Source organism: Falco peregrinus, chromosome 6 (genome assembly GCF_023634155.1).
Source record: "Falco peregrinus isolate bFalPer1 chromosome 6, bFalPer1.pri, whole genome shotgun sequence".
Taxonomy (NCBI): domain Eukaryota; kingdom Metazoa; phylum Chordata; class Aves; order Falconiformes; family Falconidae; genus Falco; species Falco peregrinus.
Genome location: NC_073726.1, coordinates 58,134,751 through 58,150,863, shown reverse-complemented (window position 1 = coordinate 58,150,863; position 16,113 = coordinate 58,134,751). Strand labels below are relative to the sequence as shown.

General features: G+C 49.6%; 2 protein-coding genes and 1 long non-coding RNA gene across 3 annotated transcripts; 2 read left to right on the top strand and 1 right to left on the bottom strand.

Annotated features, from left to right (window-relative positions):
• Positions 1-943: 943 nt before the first annotated feature.
• Positions 944-4,334, top strand: ATF4 (activating transcription factor 4). Its single transcript, XM_005232908.4, has 3 exons — positions 944-1,407; positions 2,535-2,849; positions 3,394-4,334. Exons 2-3 carry the CDS (start codon positions 2,633-2,635, stop codon positions 4,242-4,244), a joined length of 1,068 nt encoding a protein of 355 aa, XP_005232965.1. The 5' UTR covers positions 944-1,407; positions 2,535-2,632; the 3' UTR covers positions 4,245-4,334.
• Positions 4,335-5,959: 1,625 nt separating this feature from the next.
• LOC129784808 (uncharacterized) lies at positions 5,960-12,972 on the top strand. The gene is made up of 2 exons (XR_008747910.1): positions 5,960-6,431; positions 7,851-12,972. It is a non-coding gene; the product is annotated as an uncharacterized LOC129784808 (long non-coding RNA).
• Positions 12,889-15,295, bottom strand: RPS19BP1 (ribosomal protein S19 binding protein 1). The gene is made up of 4 exons (XM_005232927.4): positions 15,152-15,295; positions 14,920-15,060; positions 14,526-14,623; positions 12,889-13,574 (listed from the first exon to the last, which is right to left on the bottom strand). Exons 1-4 carry the CDS (start codon positions 15,198-15,200, stop codon positions 13,440-13,442), a joined length of 423 nt encoding a protein of 140 aa, XP_005232984.1. The 5' UTR covers positions 15,201-15,295; the 3' UTR covers positions 12,889-13,439.
• Positions 15,296-16,113: the final 818 nt, after the last annotated feature.

The following is a 16,113-nucleotide window of genomic DNA, read 5'->3' as shown; positions in this document are numbered from 1 at the left end:
CAGTAAAACATAATGTGAAACTGCACTTTAGTGATCCATCAATGCTGACATCAGTCAAGAGTAAAGTCTGCACAGAGAACAGAAAAGCAACTGTGTAAGTGTGAAACTGCATAGTAGGAGAGGAAGTTCTTGTTCCTCAGCTGGGAAATAACCAGCTTCATTTTCAGCTCTTGCATAGGCTGAAGTCACTAATTAGACTCATGCTCTCGGCTGCTCAGCAACATGGCTCTCCAGCAAAGCTCCGCATGAACAACTCCAGGCTGATACTGTGCCGGGGCTGCTGCAAAGCCGGCAGGCACAGGTCAGACACAGATGCCACCATACACACAAACAGCCTACGCCTCGAAGCAGCCATAATCTAAGCGCTGCATGCGTGAGGCAGGCAGGGAGGGAAGGCGACGCGGCCCTGGGCCGACACTATCTGCGGGAGCAGGAAGCCATGGCGGCGCCCCGCCTCAGCGCTTCAGAGGAACCGTGCCAGCACCTCGGCCTGAGCAGCAGCTGCCAGCTCCGGCTTGGCCTCGGCAAGACTTCGTGTGGCGAAGAAAAAAGGCCGTTGGAAATTAAAAGGGGGAACACGTCCTGTTTCGAGAGGGACAAGTCAGCGACAGCACAGGACTGTGGTAAGGGGGCGCAGCCCCCACTCCCGCCCCAGACGCCATTTCCCGGCCCCTGCGCTCTTCGCCGCTCCCCCCCCGCCTTCCCCTCAGCATCTGGCTTCCTTCGGACCCTGGCCAATGGCAGCGCACAGTGCACGTGAGCAACTCGCCTCTAGCCAATGAGCACCCCCCTTCCCACGTGGCGATCTGCGTGACGCCTGCTAAGCGAGCGCCCCGTCTTTGTTGGCGGTTGAACAGCTCCCCCCCCTCCGGCGCCAAAGCTCCTCGCGGGAGGGGCGGGGGGAGCGTCCTCAACTGCTCAGATCACGTGACGCGGTTCGCCTCGCGGGGAGGCCGCCGACGCGGATGTACACCATGTAGTCCCTCCGCCTCTGCCCCGTCGTGGAGCGGTAGCTTTTGCCGGCGGTTCCTGCGTTTAATTCGCAGCAGACTGACACGAGAGAAGCCCAGAAAGCTAGGTTACAGGCCGGCGGGCGCTGGGAGAGGCAGGTGACGCTTGGCGGAAGGATACCTCACAGTCGGATCTTGTTTTGCTTCAGGCGGTTCCTATATAAGCGCGGCACGCAGGCGGTGCCACCGCATTGTGTGTCTGTTGCCGAAAATAGAGGTTGTCCTAGTGCGTGTACGCGCAACGCCTTCCCGCGCGGCGCGGACCGGAGCAGCCTCCCCTCCCCGGGCCGCCATGGCTCTTTAAGGGCGGCAGGGCCAGCGGCGGCATCGGCCAGTGCAGCAGGCGCAGCAGCAGCGGCGGCGGCCTCGGCACATCCCCGGCATCTGCAACCATGGCGTGAGTACTGTGTGCCAGGCATGGGGGTTACCACTCCTGTGTGGCGTTAGTCGCACTCTTACCCCTTTTAAGTGGGCTTCGAGGCTGTGTTTATCACCCGTATGGTAATGGGTGGTATCTGCTGGGAAAGAAAAGATCGGGGGGGAGGCATCCTTGTGGGGCTCAACTTCCCCGGGGCGGCGGGTGCCAGAAACAGCAGGAAATGCCATTCCAGAACACATTACGAGAAACTACTGTGTTCTCCATAAACACAACTCCAATTCCTAAATGTCCGAGAATCTTCCATTCGCTGGAATTTTCGTGGGTGTAAGAGCAGTACCTCTCTATGGAGGGTGTACCCACACCCCGCGTGGGAGCGTGTTTCTGTAGCTTCGGGAAATGGGGGTATTGGAGACACCGGGGTTCTGAGAGCGTAAATACCATCTGGTGTATCGTCCCCGAGTTAAGATAAACGGGGGCTGCTCGTAACCTGGCAGCAGTACTGTACTCCGTGTAATACCGTAGCGTTAAGTCTCCCCGATGATCTGGAGAGGTTTCATAAGCCTCTGGAAAATGTCTGACACTGGATTCGGTTTCTCACCCAGACGCCCTGTTGCCGTCAGCTCGTTTCGGAGAGGTCCGCTGTCCTTTTCCCACCGCGTCTCCACCGCTGCCTCCCGGGTTCTCGGCACGGCTGGGCCATGCGAAGCCTGGGCGGCAGCCTGAGGCGCCCTGAGCTGGAGCCCCGGTGGAAACGTGGCAAGACACAAAATGGCGGCCGCTGCCGGGGGTGGGGAGGAGGATGCGGCAGGATCGCGAAATGGCTGCGGCTGCCGGCGTGGGCGTGAGTCACGGCGGGTGGGTGGGGCCGGCGGCCGTGCCCGCGCTGCGGCCTGAGGGAGCCGGCATGAGGGAGCCGGGAGCCGGGTGGCGCGGCCGGAGGCTCGCACCTGTGGCTGGCCCTGGCGAGCCAGTAGGAAGAAGTCAGAAAAGCGCAGAGATGATGTTGTGGAGGCAGAGAGCAATCCCGAAAATGGAGAAGTTGGACAAGCCTAGAAAGTACCACCATACTTCCTGAGGTGGTATTGCTGTTGAAAAGGTACTATGTTGGTCAAACAAGTGCTGATGAATTAAAGTTTTGTTCGCAGGTTTTTCAAGGCACCGCACAGCAGCATTGCTGTAGTCGACAAAAAGACCCTCTACTTGTCTACATCCTTCACCATCAAAGCATTAAAAACTGTCGAAGATGAGCCTCTTGAACAACGAGATGCTGTTGGGGGATTCATTATCCCCCTTCAGCCAGCCGTGTTCGGTGGCTGAGGAAAGTCTGGGACTCCTAGATGACTACCTGGAGGTGGCCGAGCCCCTCGGTTCGCATGGGTTCTCCAGCGACAAGGCTAAGGCAGTCTCCTCCAATTGGCTTGCTGTGGACAGTTTAGGCAACACCATAGATAGCAGCCAGGGTAAGGTATTACTTACTTGCATGAAATGCAGCAATTAAATGGCACATAATCATAATGTGTTTACTAACGTTCTGATTAAAAAATGAAGTTGCTAAGCTTTCACAAAGGCGTAGGCAACCTCACATGCATATCTCTGTGCATGTGTACTGCGCTGCTTACACAATACAGAATTGCTGGTTGCTGGACTGGCATATGGTAAAGTGATACTTCTGTTGCCCTTTTAATAACATACCAGCTGTTACGGTACTGCTCCCTGGCAGAGGTCACAAGAAATGAGCATGGCTGTATGTTTCAAATGGCCCTGAATTCTTCTGGTCTCAAGTAAGAGGGATGGAATGTTGGAACAGCTGACAGCTTACATTGTACCCTGTAGTCTTCTGCAGCTAAATGGCAGGGGATTTTTCCCCCCCTCATGATTGAATTTTTTCATATTGATATGAGAGGGAAAGATGTTAAAAGGTGTGAGCTGCTCGGTTATCTTCAGAAGCTTGAATTGCATTGGTGGCTGTTCAGCTGAACTGGTAATCTTCTCTTTATTGTGCAGAGGATGCCTTCTCTGGCATGGAGTGGATGGTGGAGAAGATGGATCTGAAGGAATTTGATTTTGATGCCCTGTTAGGTATGGAACATCTGGAAGCCACCGTCTCACCAGACGAGCTGATGGCCACGTTGGAAGACACGTGTGATCTCCTATTTAACCCTACCATCCAGGAATTTCACAGCAAAGAACCTTCACTGATAACTGACCTAATTGCCCATCTCCCTGAATCTCCAATTGGAGCAGATCCAATGGCCCCATTGGCTTCCCTTTGGTCTTTTCCCCTCTCCCCAGGGTCTCTGACTTCTACTCCAGACCACTCGTTTAGTTTAGAATTAGGTAGTGAAGTGGATGTTCTGGAAGGAGAAAGAAAACAGGAGGCCCCCACCTTTGTGGTAGTGATCACCAAGTCCGAGAAAGAGGAGGAGAACCATTCTGATGATAGTGGAATATGCATGAGCCCAGACTCCTACCTGGGGACACCCCAACATAGTCCTGCCAATTCAGTTGGATCCCCCAATGACAACCAGTTCCCTGCAGATGCCAGCTGTGGCTCTGTGCGGTCCAAACCATATGATCATCCTGCAGAGAAGGTAGTGCCAGCAAAGATAAAAGGAGAAAAGAAAATAGATAAGAAATTGAAAAAGATGGAGCAGAATAAGACAGCTGCCACACGTTACCGGCAGAAGAAGAGAGCAGAACAGGAGGCGCTGTCTGGGGAGTGCAGAGAGTTGGAGCAGAAGAATCAGGCCCTGAAGGAGAAAGCAGATTCCCTTAGTAAGGAAATTCAGTACTTGAAAGATCTGATTGAAGAGGTCCGCAAGGCCAAGGGCAAAAGAGCTAGAGTCCCCGAGTAGGGTAGTCGGCTGTTTTTATGTGCATGTATATAAGCTTGCTGCTAAAATGTGTATTGCTGTCTAATAAATTATTTTATAGTAAACTTGCAATTCTGGTGTGGGCTAATTGGGTACTTGCAAAAGCATCACTTCCACTGTGTGGAAACCCAACGAGCTATTGGGTGCGCTGCTCGTGTCTTCAGAGGGGAATACAGCTTGGAACTGTTGCATGCTGCCTGTTCCACCAGGCAGTGGGATGCGTTGCCCAGTGCACAGGGTGCTTGGGATCTTTATTTAGTAACAGTGACTCAGGTGGCTTCTTGCTCACTTAAAATTTACAGGGTAGTATTGTACTGAGATGCCCTGAGTCAACAGCAAAGAAGGGTCTATAGAAGATCAGATGATAAAAAGATAACAAGGTCAGTAAAAGACCACGAAGACCATGGTGGGAGGAGTTTTTGTTGTTTGGTGGTTTTGTGTGTTTTGTTTTTTTTTTTACAGTCTCAATATTCTGAAGTAGGTGAATGGGGCTGGGTACTAAAACATCAGTTGTGAAAGTGGTATCTTCACACCAGTAGGTGAATTGGGGCACGTGGGTGAGGTTACTCCTGTTGCTCTTCATGATGGAAGGTGTCTGTGTACCAAAGTGTTGAAAGACTTGGTTTCTCGAGTCGGCCACTGGAGAGTCAAATTTGGAGGTGTAAACGTAAACGGAAGGTGCTGGTGTGCTGGAGCAGTGTGTGCCAGTGATGTGGGCAGGGGTTGTTGACAGCGCGCGGGGCTGTGGTGAGTTAACGCTGGAGCATGGCAACAGAAAAGATGGAATGGGGAGAAAAAACCCCTAAGCCTGCTGTGACGGTGTCTGTCACATGGTGCAGAGAACTTGAACACCAACGTGAGACAGGTAGGAGCCTGTGTAGCAGGGTGGCTTCTACCTGTAGATATTAATTAGTGCTCTTCTGTTAATGGGTAGGTCTATAGCCACTCACTGCAAGGAAATGGTTGTTGTGGTTGGTTGTAGTTCAGTGAGGGTCTGAACATTTGAGGGAGTTCCACATCCAGCGTGGCCATATTCTGCTAAAAGAAGCTTCAGGATTTGCAATGTGCCATTTTTAATCATTGTGGGAGGGTGGGGGGGTGTTGGCTGCTGGTACCCACATTTGGCAGCACCTAATCCCTGCTTGGCCTGCTGGAACCTGCTTTGGCATGTGGATGTGCACATCCTTCCCCAAGGAGTTAAAATTCCTTCTCACTTGCACTGACACAACCCAGAAAGCTGCCCTGCTCAGACACCTGCATGCCCCAGCCTGGCTGGTGGATGCAGGCAGAGCTTCAGGCCTGGCGTTGGCCAGCGCTGGGCTCCAGGTAGTGCTGGGATGGGGAGGGAAAAAAGTCCCTAGTGATACTGGGAAATTGTCCAGTTGCAGCCTCGCAGGGGTCCTGGTTTCTGACACTCAGGCTCCTTACATCCTCAAGTCAGGGCTGCAGTCCTGCAGCCCTATTTGTTGCCCGAGCCGTTAGCCGAAGGGTGATGGGGGTAACGGCCTTGCGCTCTGGGACCTGCTGTGGGAAGGCTCCTCCAGCGGGCAGATGAACTTCTGGCAGCCGGCAGCTGCTCGCTGGCAGGGAGGGCAGAGCGGGCCGGGCCCTTGGTGGTGACTTGACCTGTCTGTGCTTACAGCTCGTGCCTGGGTGACGTGGGTGTGCTGTTTACAGTACAGCACAACGATGCCCTGTCAGGAGTTGGGGCTCATGCCACATTGGAAGTGGTACGTGGGTAACTAAGACCCTCATCTTGGCTTTCGTGAGACTGCAAGTTTCCTGTGGAGTGGTCTCAGCCTAGACCCCTCACCTTCATGGGGAGTATCTGCCCCATCGCTCACTGCCTGGGCAAGTGCTTTGACTACTACGCGCTGTATAAATGGGACGCTCTGCAAACTGCAGGCACATCGAGGTCCTGCTTAAGTGCCGCTTTGTTCTCCAGAACTTGCCGGTGACTGCATGCAAGGACAAGGGAGTGTTTTGTTTTGGTAGGTAGAGCAGCCTAACAGGTTTCTTTCAGATCAGCTGGACCTGCCAGGCTGGGGATGGGGATAATTAGAGGCAGTAAAGCCCAATGAGCAGGACAGTCTCCCTTGATGGATCAAATCTGCACCTGAGGTGACAACGTGTGGTCTCAGCTGAGCCGCAGAGAACATGGCAACTCACGTGAGTGTATAAGCAAGTGGCTTGTCTGTGCAGGGCAAACCCCTCCTTTCCCCAGAACCATGCCCCTTTCCAGCCACAGGGCAAGCACCTCCGCTTCCCTTTGAGCCATCGCAACTTCTGCTTAAGCCTGGCAGCAGCCCAGGCTGTGGGGCAGTGGGTGTACTTTGCAGCCCTTACTCAGCTTACCCAAAGCCTGGAAAAACTGTCAGCACATTTACCCCCCACCCCAACCCCACCCCATGGCAGGGCTGTCTGTGAGCCAGTTCTGACTAAAATCAATTTATCAATTTTTCTTTGAGCCCATGCTCTGCAGACAGACGAGGCAGTGTCTGTGCTGGCCAGTAAATACATGATTTTGGTTTCTACAGCCCTCCAGAGAGTATGTACCTCCAGTTTACCAAATTATACTCACTCCAGGCAAGGAAGATCAGAGCTGGAACAGGAGACAGGAATGCGTGACGCATCTGTGCTGCTTTGCTCTCTGCCCTGTATCCACGTTTTATAGGACTCCTTCCTTGCAGGAGAACCAGAAATCTGCTCTTAGAGCTGTTGGTGTCATTATGATTTGCTGAGGCTCTGAGCTTGCAGCTTTGCAGAGGCATCCGATATAGCAACCTTATGCAACGCTTGCTGAAATGACGCCATGTTTCCATACATAGTAACTTAGTTAAGATTTTACACAGGCTGGAGATTAGGATTGGCTCTTCCTTGGCATTTTCCATTTAGACCTTTCCTCCAGGCTTGTGTTAGGCACAGCCAGCATCACACCACTTGGCTCTGCATCCCAGCAGCTTGTTCAGCCCGCCACAGGAGGCAAGGAACACTGAGGACACTGTCACATAACAAACTCCAGCCTGTAGCAGAAAAAGTCTAATAGCCTCCTGGCTGGTGACTGATTTTACATTTTGCAAACTGCAGGAGCTGTCTTCTTTTTCTCACAGCCTCTCTGAACAAATGTGCTTTAATCGAATCCTTGTGGCTTGTGTACAGTGCAATAATACCATGTCCAGAAATAGACTAGTGCATAAAACGCAGGATTTACCTACACTCAGAGGAGCCCAGTTCTTCTACATACATGGAAACAGCAGAGTTCCCTCAATCTATATTATATAAAACCTATTTGAATCTGAAGTTGGCATGGCTGATGGGATTTCTGGTTCAATTATATTTCCTCTGAATTAAGGGCAGTAAAGTGGACTTCACACACAGAGTGTGCATGACCCTCAGGCTCCTGATCCCTTAGCCCATTTTGCACTTCATAGTAAGCAGGACTCCAGTACTTCCATACATAACCAAACAACTCCCAGTGGTTCACGTCTCACAAAGCTGCTCTGACAACATATGGCTTCTTTTCACAAGCTTGTTTCTGCTGTTATACAATGATACTTATAACTACCTTCCTCTTCATTCTGCCTTTAGAGAGAACCAAGTGCTTGCATTTCGCTTTGCAAATGAAAAGAGGAAACCACCACCACTGACAACTTCTCCACATGCCTGCATGAAGAACCAGATGCACCTTTGCAGCATGCTTACAAAAATAACCCCCCAGTTGCAGCTTTAGAAGATGAAGAAAGAATGATGATAAAATCTTCCAAATAGATTTTGCCCTGGCAGAAAGCCCAGAAATAGCTGCAAGGACAGGCTGTCCTTTGGGAGGTGAATGCTCCCCCAGCACTCCTGAGCTGGACTGGTAGGAAGAAAAAGAAAGAAAAAAGGGTTATTCTGATCAAAACCATTTCATAGAGTGGTAGGCAGTCCAGTCACAGCCCCCTCTCCCCTGGCCCCCAAGCCATGTTGTTTCCAGAGAGCAGTCATATGCCTCCTGAAAAAAATACATTTCTTGTCTCACCCACATTTCCCACAGCCTTGTTAAGTATTGCCTCACCTTTTCTTTAGGTAGGGTTCAGCTTCTGTTCTTGAGATATCCATATACTTTCTCTGTTTTAAGACGTCCCTTGCTTTCTCAGCCCTTGCTGTTGGGTAGCCACCCTTCTTCTCCACTTACTACATCTGTTCCTGATTCAGAAAACCTTTTTTTGTTGTGGGAAATCTATAAATTTTCCAGAATAACAGTAGTTTTCTTTATCTTTCCATAGGCTTAGGCTTCAGAATCAACAGGATCTATATTGTCCTTTCTATAGGCATAATTTCCACCTTTTGCATGCTGATTTTTTCCTAATACAGTTCAAATAGCTTCTGGAGACAACCATAACACAAATTCCTCTATGTCCTCCTGCTGTATTCACAGCCCTGCCATGCAGTCCAGCATCTACCCTCCTGCTGCATTTCATTTCCAGTACAAAGACAGTCTTGGGGTCTTACCATGAGCATCCCTTGCTGAGCCAAACAAGCTCACTCTTTGCTGAATTTCCCATTGAAATGCTTCAGGCCTACAGGTTGGGCCTTGTGAATTAACAGAGGAGTTTGGTCCCCTGACCTAGGCAGTACTATTTTGGCTGCTCAGGTATCCCAGGTATGCTGTCTTTGCATTATTTTCAGTGCATTCATGCAGTGTCACAAGCCACTGAATGAAGCTAGCCCTACCCACAAACTCCAATTTCCCTATTACGTGGGTGCATGTTCTCCAAGTAATGGCTAGCCATCTCTCATTTCTCCTTCAGCTGCTTTTTTCCTCTTTTATACATACACACCCTTTTAAGAAATGGCAGGGAGCAAGTTTCAAGTGCAGCAGACATGTCAGCTTAATTTATATAGGGCAGAGAATTGGCTAAATCTGTAACTCCTCTGCATTTTCATTGCAGTGCGCAGGCAGGCAGAGAAAAAGACCTAGTCTTTGCCTCCCATTAAAAGAGATAAATGATCTTGCTGGCACACACACGGTGCAGCTCAGGACAGACCAGCTTGGCTAGATTACTGGTTAGCCCTGCCAACAGCTAATTCGTTCAGAAAAAGGTGCATGTAACCCTGTAGACAGCTGCAGAGCAACCGTCATGCTTTTTATTTCCCCTGCCCACACCATTAGTGGTTGGCACTGTTAATCCTATTTAATGTAACTATGGATAGACATGCAAACCTTTAATCCATCTCAAACCTACTAACCCTTCAGCCTGCCTTGGCTGGAGTTCCACGTTTTGAGCTGCAAACAGGCATGAGGCAGCCTGCCTTCTTTTACACTCCTCATTTTTAGTTGAGTTGATGGGTATTCTTGTCTCAAAATGAGACACTTCCTTTTGCTGTAACTTTTCTTTTGTGAGTTACTGAGGGCGCTGCTGCTGTACACCTTCTACAATAACCAGCTCCTTACCCAGGATATTCAGGAGCCCATCAGTGTTGTAGGTAAAGACTGAAGTGTAAATCAGTTATGAAAAAGAAGCCAGAGGCTGAGATTGCCAAAACTTTTTAAGAGCCTTCCCCCCACTTTTCCTCCACAGCTTTTTCAGCATTTTAAGTCGTCTTTGCCTAAGCAAGTTTTACAGTCAGTCTCTGTTCACTGGCAGCCAGATTTCTTACTGCCATGTCATTTCAAAGGCAAGAAGTTCGTTAGCGTCCTGAGCAAACACGTTTTTTCTTGGTTTACACTTGCAGTCCTGCCCTCTCCTGATACACATATAATGCTGGTGTTAGCTGTTGTTGCTTTCTACACTAAAGACTTGTTCATACAGCAGAGGCTGTATTGGCTTACATCAGCTTGTACCCATCCAAACAAATTTTCCTATTTGCTTTCCATTCACGTCATGAGGCAGCAATAGGCCATTAACAGGCCTGATGAATCTTGTTCACAATAAGCTAGCTCAACACTGAGCATCTGGGAACTATTCTGCCTTCTTTAAACGATTTCCCTGGAAAGGTTCTACCACATTAATAACACTCCAGAGCTTTTATTTGCATTTATATTAAAGTTGCTGCTGTTGCTGCCTCCCATTCCAACTCCCTGCTGTGTGTGGGTGGGGATGCACTCTAAGATGGCACCCTCCTCCTTCTTCCCTAGCTCAGCTACCTCTATTTTCTGCTGCAGGATGCTCAGCTGGTGTCGCAGAGCTGGGAAGCGAGCCAGAAGCCCGATGAGCTCAGCCAGCACATGGTGCTCACCCTGCAGCAGCGGGATGTCTCCCTGCGCTGCTGCAAGCTGGAGAGAAATGCTGTCTAGCAGGTCCAGGGGTTGAGGGCTGCAGTGTGTTAGCTTCCAGCATGGGAACCAGAGGTTGGAGGCCAGCTAGGAAAAGCAGCTGTGGCAGCTGCTCCTTCCCTAACCCCCTCTTCTCTTACATGGGGCAGAAAAATCTGGCTGCAAGGAACAGAGAGATGGCACAGGTTGCTCTACGATAGCCACTACATGGGGTCCCAGTACAGTTGAGGAGCTGGCATGCTCTAGGCATGACTAGACCATAACATAGAAAGCTGGGAGTATGAGATGTTTAGCTGTAGCTTATCACCAGGCACATGCGACAGGCTGGTACCCATTCTCTCCTCTAGCCTGTAGACATTCTCCTCAGGTCTTGCCCTTATCTACCCAGTGTGCAGGTGGCACTGCTGTCCTTTCATAGGAGCTGCTGCTCTGCTAGGGAGAGGGAAAATCAAGGCTAGAACATGTCAGATCTTTGCCCTTCTAGAATATTGTTTATATAGAGCCACCCATTCATTCTGCTTGCTTTTCCTTTCTCCTGCAAAATAAAGTATAATTTATTTAAGGATACTGTTTACTGTACAACCAAATTTGATTTCAGATGGCAAAATCCAGTCAGGTAGGTTTAACCTCTTCAACAATGTAATACCTCATGGCATACAGCCCACAAGAAGTATGTTGATTACTTTAGTTGGCCCTGGTAGTCTTTCCAGCCAGTAATGAGAGCTGCCATCTAGCTTTAAAACTCCACAGATCCAGGTGTTATTATCCTTGGGGAAAACTGCTCTGGGCCCCACTTTATAAAGTTCCTCATTAACTCTGAAAAAACAGCTTTCCTGTTTACTTACATTTGTAAGCAAACAAGCAGGGTTTTGTACAGAGTGAACCACATTACCCTACTAGTGCTTCTTTCTGGAGCAACAAAGGATGGCTTTTGCTTTCCTCAGCCTGCAAAAGAAGGGCCCAGGAACTGAACAACCACAGAAGCAAGGGTGCGCAGGAGAAACAGGTAAAGGAGGCACATGGGGTGACATGAAGGACCTCTGTAAGATCAAAGGAACTACCAAATACTGAAGATGAGGATTTGAAACGGAGTATCACCCCAGAAATCTACCTCTTTCAAAACTCAAGTTGTGGCACAACCACCTTTTTCACACTGTTAATTGTCTCCATGACAACTCCACATGGAGTTGCATGTGTTAGACCAGCTCACATACACGACAGCAGGCACAGACTGTAGAGTTTTTAAGGAGACATGTGGTATATACACCTTTTGATCAACCACTTTTTCAAACACTATTGCTTTCATTCTTTAAAGAAGCATTCTCTTTTTTTACACTTTTTAAAATTTTGGGAGCAAGAACAAATGGATAAAGAAGGGAATTGGTCTTTGAACTGTTCTATATTTACCACTTTTGGCTGCAGATAGTTGAACTTGATCCTATTACAAGAAAGCCCCTCCCACATGCTATTACACAATTCCCAGTACACACACTTCAGTATGTTCACTATTTCCCTTGTCTGGACCTCATACATCTGGGTGACCTTCCCTCCCATGCAGACAAGAGGGAAAGAACACAAAAGAGGCAGCAAGAGGACAGCACCAGGAATTCCAATCAGAAAACAGGGAAGGGATACCAAATTCTCACCAGTGCTGACATCTAAGCAGCTGCTGCCCATGTCAGCCAAGCCCCTTGTAAGCAACTCCTGAGTCTAACCAAAGCTTAGCATTAGTCCTTCTCCTTACCTCTTTTTCCCCAAAGGGGACACATTTCCCATTTTCTTAGGTAAGGGGCGGGCAAGGGCAGTGGCAGGCGCTCCCCAGAAGCGCATTTACAGTGGTTTAGCAAGGAAGCGTCTGGAACAACACTTCCACCTGCCGGGCCTTCTATTTGTTGCAACCGGGTATTTAGCAGCAGTCCGATAGAAAAAACATCCCTCCAACCCAGCACCACAACCTCTGGCTCAGAAGGTTTTAACTTTCTGCTGGGACTAACACCTGGGTCACAACCCCTCCTGGGTACAGGAGCAGGCAGCGCCCAGCAGTGCTGCCCTCCTAGCGTGGCTGAACCTGAGTGGGAGGCTCAGGTACAAGCATCCAAAGGACAACTTTCTCCCTGTAAAAGGTCTTCCTTGGAGAGGGGAGACTAAGTAAGCAAAACAGAGGAGTCACCTCCATTCCAACCTGCACTCCTTGAAGGCCTGAGCATGTCAGAAAGAAGATTAAATACATGTGTCAACATGAATCAGATAGGCCATTCACACAACTGAGTCATCCTAAAGAGGGATGCTTGGATCAGAACAGTGACACAGTTTGTCTCCATCAGTCGTAGCCTGTCATAATTAATCACTATTACAAAGGCAAAGAGAGGCTGTGTCTGCAACAAGTATTTAATCAAATGACATATGAAAAGTTTTTACAATGACTGAGAAACCTGACAGAGGCTGTAATAAGAACAGAAAGTGCAGGACTGCTCAGGTTTAATAGTCTTTCAAAGCATCCTTCCCTTCTCATGGTTTATTACTGCTGGTCCAAAACATTTCTCCATTCAGATACAGTGCTTTAAATGCACTCTGCCAAATAACACAGGTGGCAGAAGGCCTACATCCCAAGGCGGGGGAACAAGATTTATATTCGGCTTGGTCTACCCTTCTACATGAAGGATGTAAGACATGTTGGCTGGAGGGAGATAACTGTAAAGAGAGTGCATCTCAGAGCCAAGAGAACCTCCATGGCTCTAGCTGGCCAGTAACAAGTTCTGCACAGATGCAGAGCTGCTCTGCAAGTATGACATTAAAGCCCACCCTGACAGATGCACATCTCTGATGTACTACCTCAAATACACCAACAAAATAGCCAGTTCTGTATGCTGAGCACTCAAGCTGCAGAAGGACTGGAGCTGCAAGAATCCCTGTCATGTTGTTTATGGTCTCCCAAAGTATTCTCTCTCAAATTTACGGAAATCTTCCTCAGTAAAGACAGTGCCCTCAGGCTTCTTCTTTGCCATCTTCTTTGGAGGCTGATCTTTGGCCTTCCTGCCTCTGTTCTGAGCAAGAACCTTCAGATAATAAAAAAGGAAAAAAATAAGTCATTGTTATCCAGACCAAACCACAAAACTGTGATTTTCAAGCTCACCTGCAACATCTCTGCTACTCTACTAGTACCCTGCTATAACCTCGAATACCTTCAAAGAAAAGTCGAGAGGCAATCACCGATGTTAATCAAAGCAGGTCACTGGGACAACAGCAAATACCAACTTGGTATTTGGAGTCAAATAGGAAAACTACTCTCTGGTAAGGTCACAGAGATATTCTGAAACTATGACCTTATTTTATCCTGTCTGTCCATGACACAACCTGAAAACCCAACAAGTTGGTTGAATTCCATCAGCATTTTCTAATATATTATCACCTCCTTTCACAACCTCCAGCCTGAGAAACACTGCCTAAACCACTGTTTTATGTAAATTAACAGCCTGTATCTCATAAAGATAGCCCAAAATTCTAGCAGAGTCAGCTCTTCTCCTCTACAAATCCTGGCATGAGACTACCTTTTGGGGAAGACCACTGGTTAAATTCTCAAGTTATGAGAAACATCATTCAAGGTGCTATTAAATTCTTACTACGTGAGCCAGCAGCACATCTGGTTCCTTGCTGAACAGCCTGCAGCTACAGAGAAGGCCAGGTCAATAGACAGTAAGGTGAAGGTCTGAACCAGGGCTTCTTTGCCAGCTGAAGCTACGAAAGATCTTTGATAATTAAGAAAAGCCAACAGCTGTCAGTACATTTTAATTAGTATCAGAAAACATCACAGGCGACAACATATCAACAAGAGTTTAAAGCTTAGTAAGTTATTTGCCAGTGCACACAGAAATTCCTCAAGATCATTTGCAACCAGAAGCTTAACCTGACTCCTTTGCACAGGGTCTAACTGGAAGATCTGGGGATGACTCCCATTCACCTGTGTCCCTCAGCAGAAGCAGACTCCCAAACAGAAATGACAGTCTTACTTGTTCTGTGATGGCTTTGTTTGCAACAAATTGTCCCTTCAACATGTACTGCAGGTTTGCTCTCAAGTGATTCACAGCCTTCTTCTTATGATACTCCTCTAGAACAAAGAAGAGAGGGATAAAACACATCAGCTGCTCATCCAGGCAGTATGCAGAGAGAGACAGAGAAGGATCAGCAAAGTCCCGGGAGAAAAAGACAGCTCAGGAACTGGGGCGTGTTCACAGATCAGGCTGTGTTTAAGCCGGGGACACCAGAAGGCATCCAGAAGGATAGGAAGGGATGGATACAAACGACCGGGAGGGTGGTTGTGGGACACCACAAGGGGACCCGGTGCGAGGGCTGTGGAGGGCGGCAAAGCTGCCTCTCTTCCCCCGGAGGTGGGCTGGGACTCACCTATCACTGACTTCACGACTCTGCCCTTGACCGTGGCCTTGTTCCTGCGGGGCTCCGGCGCCCTCTTCCTCCGCCTCGCAGCGCCCGCCGCCCTGGGGCCGTCCCGCCCCTCCGTGAGTCGCGGCGGCGCCTTTCCCCGGCCTGCAGCGGAAGGAGGGACGGAGTGACCCGAGCCGCACGCCAGGAATCACCCTCTCCACGCCCCCACAGCCCCCGGTCCCCGCGGGCTCACCCGGCGCCTCCAGCAGCTCCAGGCCTCGCCGCAGCAGGGAGGCCGACATGCCGGCGTACCCCCCGCCGGCGGCCAACTTCCTGTGTCTCGGCGCCACACTTCCGCCCGCGCGTGACGCCACTTCCGTTTTCCTCACCGCCACAGTTCCGGCACCGCGCGCGGCCTGTCGCGCATGCGCAGAGGGAGCTGCGGCGCGTGTTGGGCGGGAAGGTCCGTGGCGCCATGTTGTGGCGTCGTGTTATGTGGCGAGTACCTCAGAGCCGTGCTGAGCGTGCGTCGCCCGCAGTGGGCACGTCGGGTTCATGCTGGTGGTTCTCATTTACCTGCACTTCTCTCCTCCGCCTCTGCTGTGTGTGGCCTGGCAGCTGGCCCACAGGCTGCCTGCGCTACACCTTCACAAAGCCACTGCAGTGGGGACTCCGAGGAGCCTCTAGCCATCACAGGTGTAATAATAGCAGGCCAGGAGGAAGGGGGACAGCAGCAACGCGGTCATGTTTTGTCTCAGTCAGGCTCCAAACCCCAGATTTAACTCTGCTAGGCTCCGCTGGCACGGAGGTTCGCTTTGCCAGAGATTGCGTAAGTTATTCAATATTACTTTATTTATTTAAAGCTTTCTTCCCTCATTTTCACCCCTTTAGAGACTTGATGCTAACGTCTGCTAAATTTAGCTATCATCTGAATAAAGCTTATTCAATTATAGCCAGTGCTGGCAGTAACAAGCTGACACTGGAGAACAGGGAGAGAGGTTTATTGTCTCTCAGACATGTCCTGCAGGGACAAAGGGATACAAGCAGCTCTTACTGGTTTTGGTAGTAATGATCTCTAATGAGACCTGGTAACAGTTAAACCTCGGTTCATTAAAAGACATTCATTCTCTGGAAATTGTTCTTCAGCCTCTGCAGATGTCACCTCAATGCCTGTCTTTTTATTGTTTGTTCTTTTCTGAATCACTCCCTGGATGG

What these genes read in the sequence shown, in the direction of transcription:
- ATF4 (XM_005232908.4), top strand. Translation starts at nt 2,633, where the DNA reads ATGAGCCTCTTGAACAACGAGATGCTGTTGGGGGATTCATTATCCCCC. An exon ending in CACCATAGATAGCAGCCAGG is followed by an intron (nt 2,850 to 3,393) that starts GTAAGGTATTAC and finishes TTTATTGTGCAG; the next exon opens with AGGATGCCTTCTCTGGCATG.
- RPS19BP1 (XM_005232927.4), bottom strand. Translation starts at nt 15,200, where the DNA reads ATGTCGGCCTCCCTGCTGCGGCGAGGCCTGGAGCTGCTGGAGGCGCCG. An exon ending in AGTCGTGAAGTCAGTGATAG is followed by an intron (nt 14,624 to 14,919) that starts GTGAGTCCCAGC and finishes TCTTTGTTCTAG; the next exon opens with AGGAGTATCATAAGAAGAAG. An exon ending in ACAAAGCCATCACAGAACAA is followed by an intron (nt 13,575 to 14,525) that starts GTAAGACTGTCA and finishes TATTATCTGAAG; the next exon opens with GTTCTTGCTCAGAACAGAGG.